This window comes from Amblyomma mixtum, chromosome 2 (assembly GCF_055824585.1).
Source record: "Amblyomma mixtum isolate Tamu chromosome 2, ASM5582458v1, whole genome shotgun sequence".
Classification (NCBI taxonomy): Eukaryota; Metazoa; Arthropoda; class Arachnida; order Ixodida; family Ixodidae; genus Amblyomma; species Amblyomma mixtum.
In genome coordinates this window covers 148,472,559-148,491,183 of record NC_143013.1, presented here as the reverse complement: position 1 = coordinate 148,491,183, position 18,625 = coordinate 148,472,559, and the positions used below count along the sequence as shown (strand labels likewise).

General features: G+C 49.9%; 2 protein-coding genes across 3 annotated transcripts in view; one reads left to right on the top strand and one right to left on the bottom strand.

Moving 5' to 3' along the window:
• LOC149361220 (uncharacterized) overlaps positions 1–18,625 on the bottom strand; it is a 51,183-nt gene that overhangs the window by 7,792 nt on the left and 24,766 nt on the right. For both annotated transcript variants that reach the window (XM_089572632.1, XM_089572633.1), the window contains exons 4-6: positions 17,257–17,395; positions 16,230–16,270; positions 56–125 (exon numbers count right to left, since the gene is read on the bottom strand). In XM_089572632.1, coding sequence (XP_089428758.1) covers positions 56–125; positions 16,230–16,270; positions 17,257–17,395 — 250 coding nt within the window. The remainder of the gene's footprint in view (positions 1–55; positions 126–16,229; positions 16,271–17,256; positions 17,396–18,625) is intronic.
• LOC149361221 (uncharacterized) lies at positions 8,323–10,281 on the top strand. Its single transcript, XM_089572631.1, has 2 exons — positions 8,323–9,608; positions 9,692–10,281. Exon 1 carries the CDS (start codon positions 8,356–8,358, stop codon positions 9,586–9,588), a length of 1,233 nt encoding a protein of 410 aa, XP_089428757.1. The 5' UTR covers positions 8,323–8,355; the 3' UTR covers positions 9,589–9,608; positions 9,692–10,281.

Genomic DNA, 18,625 nt, shown 5'->3' with positions numbered 1-18,625 from the left:
CAGGCCAATATCCCTCGGAAACGACCTCTTTCAGCTGTTGCAATTGGAGACCCACCGTATGCGGCACATCGTGTGAGGTTATCCAGAGCCCCTTTGAATATGCAGTAAGGCGTCAAATTAGTCACCTGTTAAAGAGAAATCAGAGGCATTTATAGATAAAATATTTTTGCGGAAAAGGGTATCAGCATAATAAGTTCATGCTACAGTTTCCAAAAAGTGAGTAAAATAACCTTACATTTTCACATTTTAATAAAAAGCGCCACAAAACGACGCGAAAAGACAAGTTATAGACACTACATGCGCTATAACCTGCTTTCCTGGCACTCTCATTTATACCTACATTGCAAAAAAATTCAGGGGGCACTTTGACTGTCTAAAGTGGGTAGAGGCGGAAGCGTTTTCCACACCACCTTCGCTGTTTCTGTGGCACTGGTGGCGTCACATATAATTGAGTACTAATTACTAAGTGATGGCAAATCACTAATTAATTGTTAATTACTGATTAATGCCTGAATACTAATTAACTGCTAATTAATGACGCTTAAGCTTCGCCTTTAGGAGTGGAACGCGACAGCGCGTTGTAGCGCTGCCAGGGAGTCCACGGAACGCCACCACCCGTTCGGCGCGATGCCTTGCCCTTTGAACGCAACGCTTTTTGAGGAAATGAAATGGCGCAGGAAGGAAAAGGAAGGAAAAACTTTATTTTACTCTAGTCCTTTTTCCTGCGGTTTGGGAGCATCTTCAGAGACGTTTCTCCTTGATTTTACCCCCAGGAGTCTTCTCTGTCGAAGTCGTCCGCCTCTAATCAGTGGTCGGTTGCCCTCAGTCCAGGGCTCCGCTGGCCACTGCCGCCCGTTGAGCTCGCTGTACCAGACCTTCTTGGTCTTCACAGCGGTCGCTGGACAGCAGAGTCTCCCACTGCTCCGCACTCGGGTTTTGTATTTTGGGGACCACGTCTATCTTTTGGCGGGCCCATGTGATGTGATAGAGAGTAGGTTTTCCGTCGCACCAGGGACATTTGTCCGCGTATATGGTAGGGTGCATTTTGTTTAGTATATGTAGGTTTGGGAAAGAGCCTGTTTGTAATTGTCTCCAAGTGACAGCTTCCTCTCTGCTGAGAGATTTGTGCGGTGGGGGATACCGCAATCTTCTGCCTCTGTAGTTTTGTAGTATGGCCGAGTAATCCCTGGGTGCTGGCGCGAGTTCCGCGGGCTCATCGGATGCTCGGAAAGTAATGTATCCTCGAGCTATCCTGTCGGCCTCTTGGTTCCCTGCCACCCCCGTGTGCCCCGGAACCCACACAATTTTGTGTGGGATCTTGTCGCTTTGTTCTTCCTGGTTTTTAATTCTGTCGCTCGCTGCGAGGAGTATACGGAGCGCGTGACGACCTATCCTGCCATTCATGTAATTTCGGCAGGCTGTTTGAGAGTCGGTGAGTATTGTTAGCGACCGCCCGGTTCTATAGCCCTCCGCCACCGCTAGAGCAACGGCTACTTCCTCGGACTCTGCAGCTGTGCAGCCTCGGAGAGACGCGCTGGTCATTTCGCGTAAAGACGAATCGACCACCGCCGCCACAGCGATTTTGGTGTCTCCTCCTCTGTAATTCTCTGTCATCTCGGTGGACACCTGAACCGCACCGTAGAGGAAGGGAGGTGGGAGTGAAAGAAGATAGATAAAGAGGAGCCGTGATGAAGAAAATGAAAATTGTATTTGAGGAAAGGAAATTACGCAGTAACTGTCTCACATATCTCGGTGGATGGATGGATGGAAACAACTTTATTACACAAAAAAAAAATCTTCCAGGGTGGTCCCCTACTGGTCCAGGAGTCCACGGGCTAGTGCTTCACGTAAAGCCCGATCCACTAGCCATTTCTGGCCGGCGGGCTGAGCGGTCCGTAAAGCAGCCTCCCAGGAAGAATGAGTGGGATTGGGGATGGGGGATACTGCCTTTGGGGAAGGACATTCCCAAAGGTAATGGAAAAGTGTGGATTTGGGCACGCCACAGGTGTTACAATCAGGAGGAAAGGTGGGATGAAAGCATGAGAGGCGGTGGGGTGAAATAAAGCAGCCTGTCTGTAATTGCCGCCATGTGGCGCTGGATAAGGGCGACAAGGTACTGTGGGGTGGTGGCAGTGTCATGCGGCTGAATTTGTAAAATGTGGTAATTTGGTGATATGGGTTGGGTGCCTGATCCTCCGGGGTCCGGGAGGAGAGTTCTCGGGCCAGCGCATGAACGCGCTCATTACCGGGGATCGAGGCATGCCCAGGGACCCACGACAGAGTAACCGTTCGGTCGAGAGAGGTGGCCGTGGTAAGAATACGGTGTGTTGCCGGAGTCGCCACGCCCTGTAGGTAGTGGCGGTACGCGGCCTGTGAATCTGTGCAAATTTCTGTTATGTTTTTGTCAATGATGGAGTGGGCCAGAGCAAGTGCGATGGCGGCTCCTTCCGCCTCTGCAGGCGAATTAGTTCGAATAGTGGCAGCGGCCCCCACTGTGCCGTCTTCATAGGCTGCGACTGCCGTGAAATATCCTGGTTTAGAATTTTGTGCCGCGTCGACATAAAGGATATCGGAGCGGTTGCTGTATGTTTTCGTGTAATAGCTCGCTCGTGCCTGCCGCCTACCGTGATGGAGACTAGCACTCATATTGCGCGGTAGGGGCTTCTGATATATGTGATCCTGCGTGCGCAGAGAAATCATGTAAGGTGTAGGACTTGTTGGGGTGGGAATTGGTGGATTGAGACGTAGCTGTCGCAGTAGGCATTGTCCTGTTTCCGTGCGACTCAGGCGGACTAATTGGTTGGTACGCTGAGCCTCTATTAATTCCATCACTGTATTGTGGGTACCAGTGGCCAGGAGACGTTTCGTGCTAACCGTCCGTGGAAGACGTAAGGCAGAGGTGACAGCCGTGCGTATTAGGATGTCTGCCTGTTGTCTTTGCCGCTGAGTGAGTATGTGGTATGGAAGGCGATATGTAATGCGGCTAATGATTAGTGCATTTGTCATATTGAGGGTCTCGCGTTCAGACAGCCCATGATTGCGTGCTGCCACCCGCCTGATAAGTGCAGCGACCTGTTTCGTCTGTCTCTGCAAGAGCTGAAGGGTGGCGGTTGCATCGAGTGTGTTGTTAATTAGAAGGCCGAGAATCTTCACCTGAGGCACAATGGGCACTGGATTCCCGTACATGTGCAGTTCAATCGGGGGGTCACTGGGGAGGGGTTTCAGCTGCAGGAGTTCCGATTTATTTGGAGAGCAACGGAGGCCTGTGTTTGCTAAATGAGTGGTGGTGATGTCTATGGCAGATTGCAGGATATCCTGGGCTGTTCCAAGGGATCCTCCCGTTGTCCAGAGGGTTATATCATCCGCGTATATGGCTGTGTGGAGCCCTGGGACAGCAGCAAGGGCCTTTGCCAGTGGCGCTAGGGCAATGTTAAAGAGTAAAGGTGATAGAACCGCCCCTTGTGGTGGTGGTGGTGGTGAAAACTTTTAATTTCTGAAATAGAGTTTGGGAGCCACAGAGTGGCCACGCTACATGGTCGGCGTCCCTAGTCCGGGACACCGCATGACAATGCCCCGTCTCTAGCCCGTTTCACCAGAGCCCTTTGGGACTCAAGCGAGGAGCAGTTGAGAAGGGCAGTCTCCCATGCCTCTCTGGAAGGGGTAGGGGAAGGGGGGAGGTGGGGATTTTGAGTACATGCCCACACCATGTGGAAGATATCACAGGTCTCCCCACAGTGTGGGCATCGCCCATCCGTGTTAGGATCGTAATGCTTTAAGATTGCAGGACAGAGTAGAGTACCTGTCTGCAGGCGCCTTAAAGTTCGCTCCTCCGTCTTACTCAGCCCCTTTGCAGGGGCCGGGAAAAGGCGGTGGATGTCGCTATAATGTGTTATAATTTCCTTGAATCGCAGCAGCGGCTGGTTAGTCTCCGAGCCAGAAGAGCTGGGATGAGGAGCCCGGTGAGTAAGCGCTCGGGCAGCCGCGTCAGCGGCCTCATTACCTCGTAAGCCCTGGTGGCCAGGAGCCCAAATGATTCTTTTGGGTGTTGGATCAGTGGCAGTCCGCCTTAGAATGCAAGCAGCTAAGGGGCAGATCTCCCCTGCCAAGTAATGATCACATGCTTTTCGGGAGTCCGTAATGATGATTCTCGAATTGGCGTGGGCGGCAGCAAGCGCTATCGCTACTTCCTCGGCTCGCATTGAATTCGGGGCTCGAAAAGAGAGTCCATCAACGTGCATTTCCTGGTGAACGACAGCGGCCGTGTAAAATTCCGTGGGCGATGGGCCTGCTACGTCTACATAATATACACCGGGTCGGGAGCCGTGTTGTCTCTCAAGAGCCCGAGCCCGCGCTTGTCGCCTGTTTGGGTTCCCCGGTTAGGCAGGGGGAAAGGCTGGGAGGCAATATCCCCAAGGTGGAGATCTGCCGTGCGCCCCTGAAGGAAGGCCCGAATATATTGCCATATGCGGGTGCCACACCCGGTGGTGGCTAATGTCGTGAGGATATGGTCATGGCTTATTGTGTCGAAAGCCTTAGGGATATCCAGGGCCAGTATGGCTCGCGTAGAGGCTGTACGACGCTTAGTGCAAAAGAGGGACTCTTTAAGCGCGAGAAGTACGTCTTGCGCCGAGATGTTTGGGCGGAAGCCGAATTGAACGTTTGAGAGAAAGCCTGTTGTTTCTAGGAATGGTTGCAGGCGATTGAGAATGACGTGCTCGAAGAGCTTGCCGACACAGCTCGTTAAGGAGATGGGGCGCAAATTTTGAAGAGTGATGGCTTTGCCCGGTTTGGGTATAAATCGCATGCTGGCATGGGTCCAGGCTGATGGGAGCGTCCCAGCTTGCCAGTGGTTATTAAAGAGCTCCGTGAGTTCCTGGAGGGAGACATCGTCCAGATTGAGTAGTGCCTTGTACGTTATGCCATCCGGCCCCGGCGCCGTAGAGCGGCGAATACTAAAGAGTGCTCGGCGGACTTCGTTTAAGGTGATGTCGGCATCAAGTTCTGGGTTAGGTGGAGGTAGATTGGGTGGATCTGCCGACTGAAGAGATGTGGGTATATAAGTGTCCCGTAGTTGGCCAATTACGTCGGTGCCCTTTTGGAGCTCTAGTTGTATTAGACGTTGTGTGTTTACTTGTGTCTGAGATTTAGTGGTTGTTGGATCCAAGAGAGCGCGTAGGAGGGACCACGTGCGTTTAGTGCTTAATGTACCCTTCAGGTCGTTACAAAAGGTTGCCCAGTTTGCGCGGGCTAGCGTGTTCGCGTATTCTTCTGCCTCGCGAGTGAGAGCGGCTATGCGGAGTCTCAATTTACGATTGTGTCGCTGGTGACGCCAGCGCTTGAGAAGTCCCTGTCGGGCCTCCCATAGATGAGCCAGATGCGGATCAACCTGCGGTGCCTTAGGGGTATTTTTAATGCTTTTGCTGTTCGCCTGGATGGCTTTCACCAGACGGTCTGTCCAGTCAGTGACAGTACGGGGTTCTGTCGAATCAGTTGCCAAATATGAGCGCAATTTATCCCAGTCAGTGAGAAGCTGCGAACGAGGGTTGAAAATCTTGGATTCATAAGATATAATAGTGGAGACTGGAAAATGGTCACTTCCAAGGCTATCCTGGAGCACCGTGTGAGATTTAACGATTATGTTCTGTGTGGCCCATGTGAGATCGGGTGTGGTGTCGCCGGTGACGCTTGTGCCAATGCGAGTGGGTACGGTGGGGTTTGTGATCAGGCTAAGGTTGTAATCAGCCATTGCGGTAGAAATCAGATTACCTTTGGGGGTATCCGAGTTGTATCCCCAGTGCAGGTGACGTGCATTAAAATCACCCACCACAAGAAGGTTTGAGGAACGGAAGGAGCCCAGGATACCCGGAATAACTCTGCCTTTATCTTTAGGATTGCTGTATATGTTAATAATAGTGAGGCCATATGTGTGTCCTGGTGAGCTTAGCTCTATCGCGGTATATTGAGTGCCCTTGCTGTCGGGCGTGTTTGTCGGTGTGCGGTCTAGTACCGGCATGGATGCGAGTGTCAAGATTGCCGTACGTGGTGTAAGGGCTGCCGTGTGATAACCGCGGATATGAATGCGATTTGTTTCCGTCTCTTGCAGAGCGATGACATGGGGGGGATTAGGGGAGTTTGCTATATATGCGGCTAGTTGTGCTTGTTTTCGGCGTATGCTGCGACAGTTCCATTGCCATATAATTGTTTCTGCTGGTGTGTTGGACTGGTGTCGCCGCCGACGTTTTCGCGTGTTATTGTTCTGCGCCATGTTGCTGGTCTGGATTGAGAGGATGAGGACAGGCAGCGGGTTCAACTGCGCGCTGCTTGCGAGGCAATTCCTGATGCGGTACAAGTTCGAAAAGCTTGTTGATGCCGGCTTCATGTTTTTCCAAGCGTGTGTTAATCGTAGCTTCTATCCTGTCAGCCATGGACTGTATCAACTCTGCCTGGGCTAGTATGAGCTGTTGCTGCATCGCTCCGAGTTGTTCAGCAACTATAGTATTTATTATGGTAGTGATTTCTGAGCGAAATTCAGCGGAACGTATGTACTGTTTAACCGCCTCTTGAGGTGTAATAGGGGAGTCAGGGTTTCGAAAAGAGGTGGGAGTGGAGGCTGCTTGGACGGACAACTCACCGCTTTTAGCACAGCCGGCTTCTTTCTCGGGTGTAGCGTTCCGGAGTGACTGCGTCTCCTGGGTCTCCTGGATGTGGGATGCGCAATCACTGGCTTTCGAGGTACAGGCCCGTGGCTCGGTGGCGTCTGTCTCGGTACCACTGGGCACCCGAATTGGTTGAAGTTGTGCGAAATCGCGTTGTGAAGTTTTATATCCAGCGTTCACGGTGTCCGCACTGCGCTTTTCCGTGTGGTCTTTGCTATCTTGGTTGTCCGACGGTTCTGAGGTCTCGGTCTCCATGGTCTGCTCCAAAGGTGTCTGGACACCCGTGGTGGCCACTGGGTTTTCCTTCCTCAGTGGTGGGAGGGGTGGCCATTCTTCTCTGCTCTTGTTCCAAGCTTTCTTTGGATGGATGGCGAGTGCCTTGCTTGGACCGTTTTTATGATTGCCTTTCGGGGGAAGTGTTGTGCTGTTGTTATATCCTTGAAGTTCTCCCGGCCGGTAGGCTTGGGTTTGGTTAAATTTGGGCCGATGCTCAGTCTCGTGCTCCTGTTCAGTCTTGTTCTTCTGCGCATTCTTTTGCTTCTGCTCAGGCTTTTGGTTATTCTGCATTTGGCTCTGTGCAGCAATGTCTTTATAATGATGACGTCGGATTACGCCTTCATCAGCTTTGCTTGTCTTTTTCCCTCTTGTGGTGTAGTTCTGTCTTGCCGGGCAGTTCGTGTCAATGGTGGAGTGGTCCGATGTGTCGCAGACGATGCAGTACTTTTTGCAATCGACATGTCCTGGTGGAGGATTGCGTACTCCGCAATTGTAGCATCTTTTCTCCTGCGGAGTGGGACAAATGTCAGCACGGTGCCCTATTTTCAGGCAGCATCCGCAAACCTGCATCACTGGTCGGAATGGTTTGCAACTGTATTCGATGCCGCTGAGGTAGACAAACCGTGGCACTGCTTTGCCTTCAAAGGTATATAGACATGCCCCCTTGGTGCCGAAAGGCCTCGCTTGAATGATGTTGATTTGTTGGGGATATGTTTCCGTGCAGTTTAGTAATTCCTCTTCTGAAGGTATCGGTAAGGCGCCGGTAATGATGCCTTTACATGAGTTATCTGGTGAGGCTGCATAAGCGCTCATTGAATATTCCTTTCCTCCTAGATTGATTGCTTGGATGTTGCATATCTGTTCCGTGAGGTCCGGATCTGGGGTGCTCAGAATAGCGATGTTTTGCTCTGGCTTGATCCTGACTCTGGCCTCGTGGGTCAATTGGCGGCTGAGCTTGAATTGCAAAGCAGCAAGAAGTGACCTACCGGAGTTGTTATGCAGCGTCACCCCTCCACGTAGACGTATTACCACCTTGTAGTCATCTCGGTGGACACCCCTCAAAATTCAGGGGGGCACTTTTTTGACCTAAAGTGTGGTCACTGATGTGTGGTTAAGATGTTAAGCTTCGCCCCTAAGAGTGGAACGCGACAGCGTCTTGCAACGCTGCCAAGGAGTCCATAGAACGCCATCGCCCATTCGGTTCTACGCCTCGCTCGTCAGTAAATTGGTTTTTGAGGAAAGGAAATGTATCTGTCTCTCATTTGTCGGTGGACACCTAAACCTCGCCGGAAGGGAATGGAGGAGGATGAGAGTGAGTGAAGACACCTTATTCACTAGACGCGCCTTTGTCCATTCCAAACCATCGAGCTGGCATGGCGGATCATTCTGCTTCCGGCAGCCGAGCTGAACGGATCGCAGGGTCATGGGCTCCAGCGGAGCAGCGATAGCGGCCTTTGACGGCCGCGGAAACAGGATCGATGACTGCGGTGATAAGGATTACCAGATTATTTTGCCGACACTGCCAACAGGACGTGTTGTTTTCAACACCGTTTTTCTTCACGGCGACGTGCGAGCGAGGCCGTTCCGGGTCGAGGATTTCCGGGGCGCCCTGGCCGAGACCGGTATGCTCCCCGACGTGGTCGCGTTGGGGGCGTACCAAATCAACCACGTGTGGGCGGTTACCCTGCGGAACACGGAGGCAGCAAAGAAGTTGCTCGCCTTCAACGAGCTGCAAGTTAAGAAACGCCGCTGCCTCATTATCGACCCGGAAGACCAGCAGGTAAAGCTGCGGCTACACTGGATGCTTCACGGTGTGGCCGACGACGACATCAGGACGGCATTCGCGGCGTTTGGCAAAGTGACCGACGTTACGCGTGAGCGGTGGCGGATACAAGGCGTCAATGACAAGAGCTCAACGACAAGAACGGTCCTACTGAAGTTGAAGCCCGGCTTGAAAGTGGATAACCTGCCACACCAGGTACGTGTCGCCGGAGAGTTGGCTCTTGTCGTAGCGCCTGGGCGTCCAATGCAGTGCTTGCGCTGCCATGGTACAGGCCACGTGCGGCGTGAATGCAAGGTTCCCCGCTGTACGAAATGCCGGCGGTACGGCCACGCGGATAATGAGTGTGTCCGCACTTACGCGGTGGCTACGGGCGGGGCGTCGAAAGACGACTCTGCGGAACTCCTGATGGATGTAGTCGAGGCTGAAGAATCAGCGAAAGGCATAGAGGAACCCGAAACGCAAGCAGGATTGACGGGCTCTTCGGGACCCTCCAGCAGCGATGCCGGACGCAAGCCTGAAGGGACAGAACCTACTAGAAAGGAGTCGAAGGCGTCGAGCGGTGAAGTAAGCGTGCCAGCGTTCCAAGAAACCGAGCCAGCGTCTCTGACCGAGGAGAACCTTGACCAGAGCGGCGCCCGCACGACCGGCGTCCCTGCCCCAGCGAAGCGGCCACACGCCCAGACCGGAACCGAAGACGCCAAGGCGGAGGCCCCCAGCGTCGAAGAGCCGCCGGCAAAAACGACCCAAGGACGGCGGTCGTCCATCCGGCTACGATCAAATGTGTCGACGGAGAGGAGAGCCCTTGACAAGCCGCCCCCGCTGCCAGGCCTGGCACCAGCACCGGATGGCTCCGGTGTCAATGATGTCGTCTAGCCAAGCGCTAGACGTGAAGGGTAAGCACCATATCCCCGGCCTCTTTCTTCTGCATTAAAATGGCTCATGCGTTCCCCATGAAAGTCGGTACACTTAATGTCAGGGGACTGGCAAGTAAGAAGAAGCAGAGCCAGGTGTACCGCCTTTTAACTGAGCACGACATTGACGTCCTGGCAGTGCAGGAAACGAAAATTGACGGGGAAGAGCAGACCGGGGACATGGTGAGACGTTTCATGTCTAGGTTTTTTGCAGTTGTTGCCCACGCTGTAGGAACGTCTGCGGGTTGTGTCATCTTTGTAAAGAATTTACCGGGACTTGAGGTTCAGGCATATACGGCGTGTCCTTCGGGTCGATTTGTTTTGGTTGACCTCCTGTACGACAAAACATATTGGCGCATCATTTGTGTGTACGCCCCAAATGCGGTGGATGAGAGAACAGCGTTTTTTCAACGCGTACAAAAGCACTTCAGTTGTGAGAAATGCCTGATCGTAATGGGCGACTTCAATTGCGTCCTGAGAGGCTGTGACAAAACCAGTGCAACGGCATTTAGGGACAGAAGCACTGAAGTACTCTCAGAAATTATAGACACGTGCAACCTCGATGATGTGGCCGAGTGTTTAGAGGGCGAGCGTTGTGTGAGACTCACCCATTTTCAACGGTCAAGCCATGCACGGCTAGATCGCATTTATGTGTCACCGAACGTTACTTCAAAATGCAGTAGCTACAATGTAGTACCGGTATCATTTTCGGATCATTGTTTAGTGCAGTGTGGGATAGGGACAAAGAAACGAGGAAATCAGTTTTCTTGGGAGATGTGGAAATTAAATAATAAGCTCATTACAGACGACATGTTTAGCAGGAAAGTCAACGAAGAAACCAGTAAATTAAAGCCGAGCGGGGAACTGAAAGTATGGCAGCAGTGGGAACTTTGCAAACAACAAATAAAAATAGCAGCAATCGAAAGGTCAAGCTGCATACGACAAGAGGAGAAGCGTGAGGAGGACAATTTAAGATCTTTACTAGCTAGACTTCTCGAAAGAGAAAGCGAAGAGCCTGGAAAATGGATGGATGACATTAGGAAAATAAAAAATAAGATTGAACTCTTTGAAGAAGAACGCTATCGTGGCGCACTGGTGCGGGCTAGGGCGCAAGATATAGCTGATGGGGAGACACCTTCAAAACGAGCGCTAGGAATGGAAAAAACGCATGCTCAACGAAACCACATTGAACAGATTGAATGGGGCGGGGCGTTATCTGGAGAAAGCGGGCATATCCAGCAGGCATTTCTTGAATATTATCAGTCGCTGTTTGCAAAGCAAGAAGTGGATGTGAGCGCATTCAAGGAAAAGTTTCTTGGCGCTTTGCCGCGACTAGATGACGAACAGAAAGAAAGGCTGGAGCTGTCGATAACTGCGTCAGAGGTCGAGCAAGCGATCGAAAATTTGAACCTGGGAAAATCTCCTGGACCTGATGGGTTAAGCGCCGCTTTTTACAAAGCATATAAACACGAAATAGTGCCAGTACTGACAGCAGTTTTTAACGAAGCCCCCGTCTTATGGTAAATCACATACAGTGCTAATCCCTAAATCTGATGACGCAGAAAAGTTAAAGCAGGTCACAGTATATCGTCCTATCGCCCTCACAAACGTGGATTATAAAGTTTTCATGAAGATTTTAGCCCGTAGACTACAGTCAGTAATTCAGGATATAGTCGGTCCCCACCAGACGTGTGGGATCAAGGGACGCTCTATTGTTTCCAATATTCATAAAGCGAGGTGTGTGCTGGAATGTTGTGATTACACAAATAGCTGTGTAGCCATCCTTCAGCTAGATCTTGAGAAGGCATTCGATTGTGTTTCGCACGATATCCTGTTCTGCATACTCGACCATGTGAATTTAGGGTCCATTATTTGCGAGGGAGTGGCCTTGGCGTACCGGAGCTGCACGACAAGATTAATTGTAAATAAGAGTTTGGGGGCCCCCATTAGCCTGCAGCGTTCGGTGCGCCAGGGTTGTCCCCTCAGCCCTCTTCTATTCTGCATTTACATTGAAGCGTTGTGTTTGAATATCATAGAAAGTGAAAAAATTCGAGGATTCCAGCTACAGGCAGCAGAAGTTAAGCTGCTGGCTTATGCGGATGATGTCGCGGTGTTCACAGTGAACCGGGAAGGTATAACCGAGGCCGTGGCATGCGTAAAAGAATTCACCACGATCACCGGTAGTAAAGTGAATTGGTCAAAGTCCCTGGGGCTTTGGCACGGTGAATGGCCAACGAAGCCCGGTAATTTTGCAAACGTGTCCTGGGTGACGACCCCAGTAAAGTACTTAGGCGTCCCACTGGACGGTTATCGCGATAGCGATTCGTACTGGAAAGCACAGACGCAAGCCACGCGTGAAAAGGTGGAAAGGTGGAAAGGGCGACACCTTTCAATTTTCGCAAGGGCCACAGTGTGCAATCTGTTTTTTATGTCTAGGCTGTGGTATGTGATGCAAGTGTTGCATTGTGCAAGGATGAACGTACAGAGACTGCACCGGATCTTTGCCGTTTTTGTGTGGGCTGCGGACTGGGAACGCTGCAGCCGGACCAATTTGTTTAGGCGGGTGAAGGATGGCGACCTGAGTCTGGGACACTTATTTCTGCGGCAGATTGTAAGCAGATTTTGTTTTGTGCGCGATGTAAGCGATCCGTTTTTGCGCACTGTGTGCCAATTAAGGCTCGGAAATGCACTGCCGGACTTTGTTGTCACAACCGAAAGTTTCTCGGGACGTATTTTTGGTTACTTTAGAGAGGTTGTCGCGAGTGTTCGATTCCTGTCGGTTCGATTTCGTATGAATATTTATCATCTGTTAGCAGGAAAAAGTTGTATAAAGATTTGTGCGATGTAGTTCTTCCACAACCTATGTACAGGGCCTTATACAATGGAGGCCAGGGACGCGACGTACTTAAGCGTGTGAAGGCGATGCAGGTGCCGCCAAGTGCAAAAACTTTTTTCTTTAAATTACATACCGGAACACTACCAGTAAAGGAATTCTTGGAAAGGAAGCAGTTATTTCTACCTTGGGGATCACATTGTTTAATTTGTAAACAACCAGAAACAATAGACCACGTTTTTTTGCACTGTTGGGAGGGGGTATACTTTTGGGACATCTTGCAACGGACTTTAAAAAAGGAATTTCCGCTCGACGCTCATGGTATCCGGTACTTGCCTGTAGAGAGTGAGGATGGGACACCATTCGACCTCATTATGCTAATGGGCCTCCATTGTATTTGGCGCTCCAGAATGGCAGGATATCATTGCGATCCTGATGCACGGCCAGCACGGATCTATTTTCGGGAGTGCATGCATAAGTATATTGAAGTTCAGAAACTTGCTCCTGAAGCTCCCGAGTGGCTCGAAAGAGTCGAGCCTTTGGTGACGCTTAAGGAGTTTTAATATGACGAAGCCACGCAACCCCGGGCGGATAGTGTTGTTAATTATTGCTCATTGCGCTCTGTAAGTGTATTTGTGTACTGTATTTGTATTTGTGTATTTGTATGTGTGTATTTGTGTATTTGTGTGTGTGAAGTCAGGCAATAAATAAAAAAAAAAATCTGGCATGGCGGAGTGGATAGCATGCTCGTCTCTCACGCCGAAGACCGGGGTTCGATTCCTGAGTTTGGCCAATTTCTTAATCGGTTTTATTTATTTATATGGCCTGACTAGTAAAGCTAATTAGGCTAATTGTGTAATTAAGCAATTAACTAAGCTCAGTCCCACTTACTTGGAGAATCACTATACGATCCCTTCAATTGGTTGCATGGTTACTAGCCAAAGTGCAATTGGCCCCGTTTGAAATTCGCGCACTGTGACGTCACGACCGTTTCCACCAATTGAAAAGCGTGACATTTGCTGTCGACAACTGCTGCTTACAACGATGAGACATTAAAGGCTTCCGCCTTAAAAAAAGAAAGGAAATGTTTCTTGCACCGGGACCCGGTAGATTCACAGGGTTGAAATTCTATAGGCACTCACCTCTAATGGGGTACTTAAGGAGACGTGAGAACATTGTTCTACCTTTTTCCACAGCCCAAATTCTCCCGGCTCAGTTCATTTTTGGCCGAAATCGGAAAATGGACTAGGCTGACCCAGTACGTAACCAATGGCGAGCAACATAATGAAGCTTGATAGCAGTTTCCCTCCAATTTTTGAAGCCCTTCTCGTCTACTGCGACCATCGGAGACCAAAACTTAAAAAATCTCAATCCACACGGCTTAATAGAACCGAAATCAAATTAAATTAGTCAAAGGCAGTTTGCACCAACTACGGTACAAGTCCAGCGAGCTCCGTAGTTGTCCGGAAGCCACGCTTGGGTGCTTCCAAGTGTCGAGCTCGCAAACTGAACCGGCCGATTGCGCTCGTTGTACCTCATCCTCCTTTAGTCTTTTCCGATTGATTAGTATTACTTTTCAACCTCAGTACGGTTTTCGCGATAAAGTTTGCCGGTGCGAATTTATCGGCCTGTTTTCACGTATGGTAAACGGAAAGCAGGATGCTATCTAGTTCACACAAACATTCTCTCAAAAAGATCGCCTAGATGAGTCCCTGCTTTCAGTCGCTAGCAATCCAAGCACCGATCAAGTTTCTGTTCATGAAAATTTATAACATTTCTTTACTGCACGGAACGTCCGGAACGTTTCCTTCAGATCCAGAGGACACCAGTGGTAGTACCGAATATCAGTAACTGTTTTAATTTAAAAATGTGACGCTGTTTTCTGTGCCCAATCAGAAGCCAATGCAGAGAGAACTCTGGCTCAGCAACTCCCACTGCTTCCCGAAGAACTACACTGCAAAATTAAGTACCAATAAAACTAAAATAACTACCCCGCCTCAAAATTTATTCAGAAGGAGGCTGCACTGCTCTACACATAGCCCTAGGATGCAGCTTCACGCTTGTTCAGCGAAATTAGCGGTTTGCTCAAGCAGGCAGAACCGTCGTTACCTATGTGACTGGCTTCAACCAGCTCCCTTCATACTGACCTATGTGCCTGTAAATGACCGAGGTTTGCGGGAACAACGGGGCACACCTACATTCCTAATTACAATAATGAAGGAATATATTAGATTCATGACAATGTTCAAGATCGGCCTGCTTGCATTAAGCAAATGAGACAATCTAGTTCCCAGTCTAGTATCTTTCGCAGTATAGGCCCTCCGGTTTTTGATAAAAGGAAATGTGCATAACTGCTCACTTTGTCGGTGGACATTTCCATCGCATTTTGAGGTGGTATTGATATCCACATGCAAAATGAGTCAGTTATGCGTGTTTCCTTTCCTCAAATCCAGCGCTGAGTCCAAACAAAGGATAAGACTAGACTGAGAACTAGATCCTCTTATTTGCCTCATGCAAGCGGGCACAGATTAGACGCAGCCGCATAAACTAGACATCATTCACAATCCGTCATCTTGTTCACATGCCATAGGCTGCTGCCACCTCCCGCTCTGCACCCTGCGTTCGCTTGTCGCCTACATTCCAAGTTGTGCAAATGCTGCCTAACTATCAACCAGCAGATGAGCTTCTCCGCTAATACTTCGTGCGTTGTCCTCACTTTTTTTGTTTTGCTGCCCGCAGCGGTGGCTCAGTGGTTATGGTGCTCGGCTGCTGACCCGAAAGACGCGGGTTCGATCCTGGCCGCGGCGGTCGAAATTCGATGGAGGCGAAATTCTAGAGGCCCGTGTACTGTGCGATGTCAGCGCACGTTAAAGAACCCCAGGTGGTCGAAATTTCCGGAGCCCTTCACTACAGCGTCCCTCATAGCCGGAGTCGCCTAGGGACGTTAAACCCCCATAAACCCAAACCTAACTTTTTTGCTTCTTTTTTTTTTACAGTCGCAGCAAACCAACCTGCCCAACTGTCTGTTCTTCACACTGCAGCTTTGAAAAAGTCAAGGAGACGTTGCATAGATAGCATGGAATGAAAGATACACATTTGACCGGGGGTGAATAACACCTCTCAGCCACTAGCCCCCCCCCCCCCCCCCCCTTACCAGTCCCTTTCCGTCCTTTTTGGTAGTCACTAAATGCCAGTAAGAGGTGCGCTTTGTCCTCAGCTAGAACATGACCCTGAAATTCCGCTGACTTTGATGGACTGTATCCTTTGTCCCATCGCGACATTTCGACACTGGTCAACTATCTTACCCCGGTGTCTAACTCCCTTCTGAAAGAAAACCGGCGCCGAGCTCTCCGCTGTAATGTGAATAATCGCTTGCTCCGACGACGCTCATGGGAACTGGACAACTGCCACAAACGATTAAGAATGTAGTCCAATAATCACTGCGCTAGTCTGCGAAATAGGCAGCGCGATTTATTATCGTAAGAGAAAGTGCCGAAATTAAGTATGGTCCTGATTTTATAGGGGTTACTTTCCATTAAAAAAGACCGCACGATTTTTTCTCTTCGAAACTTCCCGATTGTTCAGCTCAGCGTAAAAGCAACGCTCAGCTATTCTAACCCTTCAATATCTTTCGTCTATATGTCATTTAGACCACCCTCATACATGTCATTACGATCACACTTATGAGCAGAATACCTTACATCGTGTTTGCGTCTCCGGTGAACCTCAATTTTTCACATCCAAAAAATACGAGTGCCGCGTGTACTCACCACTGTCATGGATGCGACGCTGGAAATGTTCACGATGTTGCCTGCAAAATATGTGCAGCAAGGGACAGCTCTAGACACACTGTGCGCTCAACACATGTAAATTCAGAAGGATAGCGTCATGTAAAGTCTGCCATAGATAAAGCTCACGCTACTTTGCATGCAAATATTACGAGTAAGACTGCATCACCGGCTAGCTTGGTGCCGACCTCATATATTTTGAAAACATTTCTATAATAACTCAAGACTTGCAGTGTACTCTGTAGTAGAGAGGCATTTTGGTATTCTGCATGTAACTGAATAAACCCGAAGTCGTAGTACCACTACCGCCGAAATATAATCGCTCTCTCGTTCGCGCGCATGCGACCACAGCCGTCTCTGCCAGAGCGAATTGCGGTCACCTCCCGCACTTGTGGACACTCACGAGGTGTCTGATCCTCGTCGCGTGCACGCTCAAGTTAACAGGCTCTTGCAATGGTCTCGAGATGGCGCTCCCAACTTGATTAGGGATGCATTATTTCATTAGTTCGCAGCTTAGTAACTGGTAAACGATCTGTTTTGTTCGAGATCGGAAAAAGTGCGGCAGCCTGCCTAAAACTTGGTTCACTCTATTGCTGAGCATTGAGCGAATTAAATTGTTGTGCAAGACGGCCTTCCAAAACTTGACATGTGCAAGCTGAAACACTCTCTGAGCTTTTTTGTTTACTGTACTCCTCCATCTCTCACGGTACAATTCAACACCAAGCAAGTTTAGCTTTCCTCGAGTGACGCGGTAGAAAACCCGTTCATGAGCAGGCATTCACGTGAATGCACATTTCAACTTTTTCGACTAATCGCGGACTGGGACGCAGCGGGTTATCGAAAGAAAGCGTTTCCAAATACTGCAAATCATGCCACGAGGTGTTCTGCCCCACTTCATTACATGTTGGCCACTGGTTCGTTCCTCTACCCTGCTCACTCATAATGACATGAAGACTACCACCTGGGAGCGTGCGACGCTGAGGCACATGCTGTTGTGCCAACAACAAACCTTTGCTTTTACGCAGGTAGGGCAGAGCGTTCTTGATCATGCAAATCGGACCACGAAGGTTGGTTGCCCACACCCGGTCGAAATCTTGCATGGAAGCGCTTTCTGTGGTTCCTTCCATGTTCATTCCAGCATTGTTCACCTGAACAAAGAATGCAAGTTCACACAACCGCGGTGTTTCGCAGTAAAATCGCGCTGTAAGTGGACATAAACTGTATTTGTGTACACTTCGTTGAAACACGTGTGAAACTGAAAGGTGCAGCACTGACATCCACCTCCCTATATACGAGAGTGGTTTTTATGGTCGGGACATGCGGCGCAATACATGCTTCCCTGTGAGTGCCCGTTTTTAAAATCCCTCTATACGGCTTCACTATGCATGCTCGAAAAGTCAGCTGACAGGGATTTTTGCTGCGTCGAAGGAAGGTCAAGCCATCTTTACAGAAGCTCGGTTTGAAAGACGCATGCGTGTACATTATTCTACTCATTCGCCTCCTTCCAAATGTGAACATGCTGATTTAACGCTCGGCTTGCTATTTAAATCATTTTGTTACCATGTACCGGCGATATCGCCATCATCGGCGCTGCGCCGCCTTTGCTCGCGACATGCGCCAGGCAGGACAAAGAAGTTGTCGACACCTGGTACGCGGCCTGTTAACGTCGTCCGCGTCGCGCCCCGTTTAGCTTGTAGGGGACCCGGTCTCCTTCTCCTTAGAGCCCAGTGACCTGGACGTGATCCGGACACGCAGCCTAGTGACAACATCCACTGCAACTATCTTGTTTCCCGAATCCCTCTTCCTTTGTGACTTTGTGCAGGAAAACTACATTCAAGTTGTCCGCTCCAAATACATCCCGTGCACCAATCGCGAAAGATATTGCACGAGAGTTTGGAGCGTTTGATGATATTTTTAGAATAAAACACTATTATGTGATGCTGCGCACTTCGTTCCGTGTACAGACAGAATCTCAATAAGCCGATCGAATCTTAAGAAGTGCGTGCAGTCGCCCTTGCATTTCGTAGAAGCAGCTTCAGGTCGGTACCGCAGCAGTGACCGAGTGGTTAGAGCATCCGCCTCGCATGCGGGAGGTGCGGGATTCGATCCCCAGTGCCACCGGGGTACCTGCCGGTCATACAATCGGTACAAGCTTTCCCTTGGCCAGGTGCTCGGCTTATTAAGAATTAAATGCTAGGGACACGGGTGTTTGACCCCATCTTTAGTATATAGAAGCACCTTATGCCATGACGCTGTAGCGCCCTTCCAGCATAAAAAATCATCGTAATCAAGAAGCGTGGAGAGAGAATGTCGGGCTAAGCGATTCGGACAGGAAAGTAGGAAGCCCATCTGACTGCCGTAACATTCCAGAGTCATCG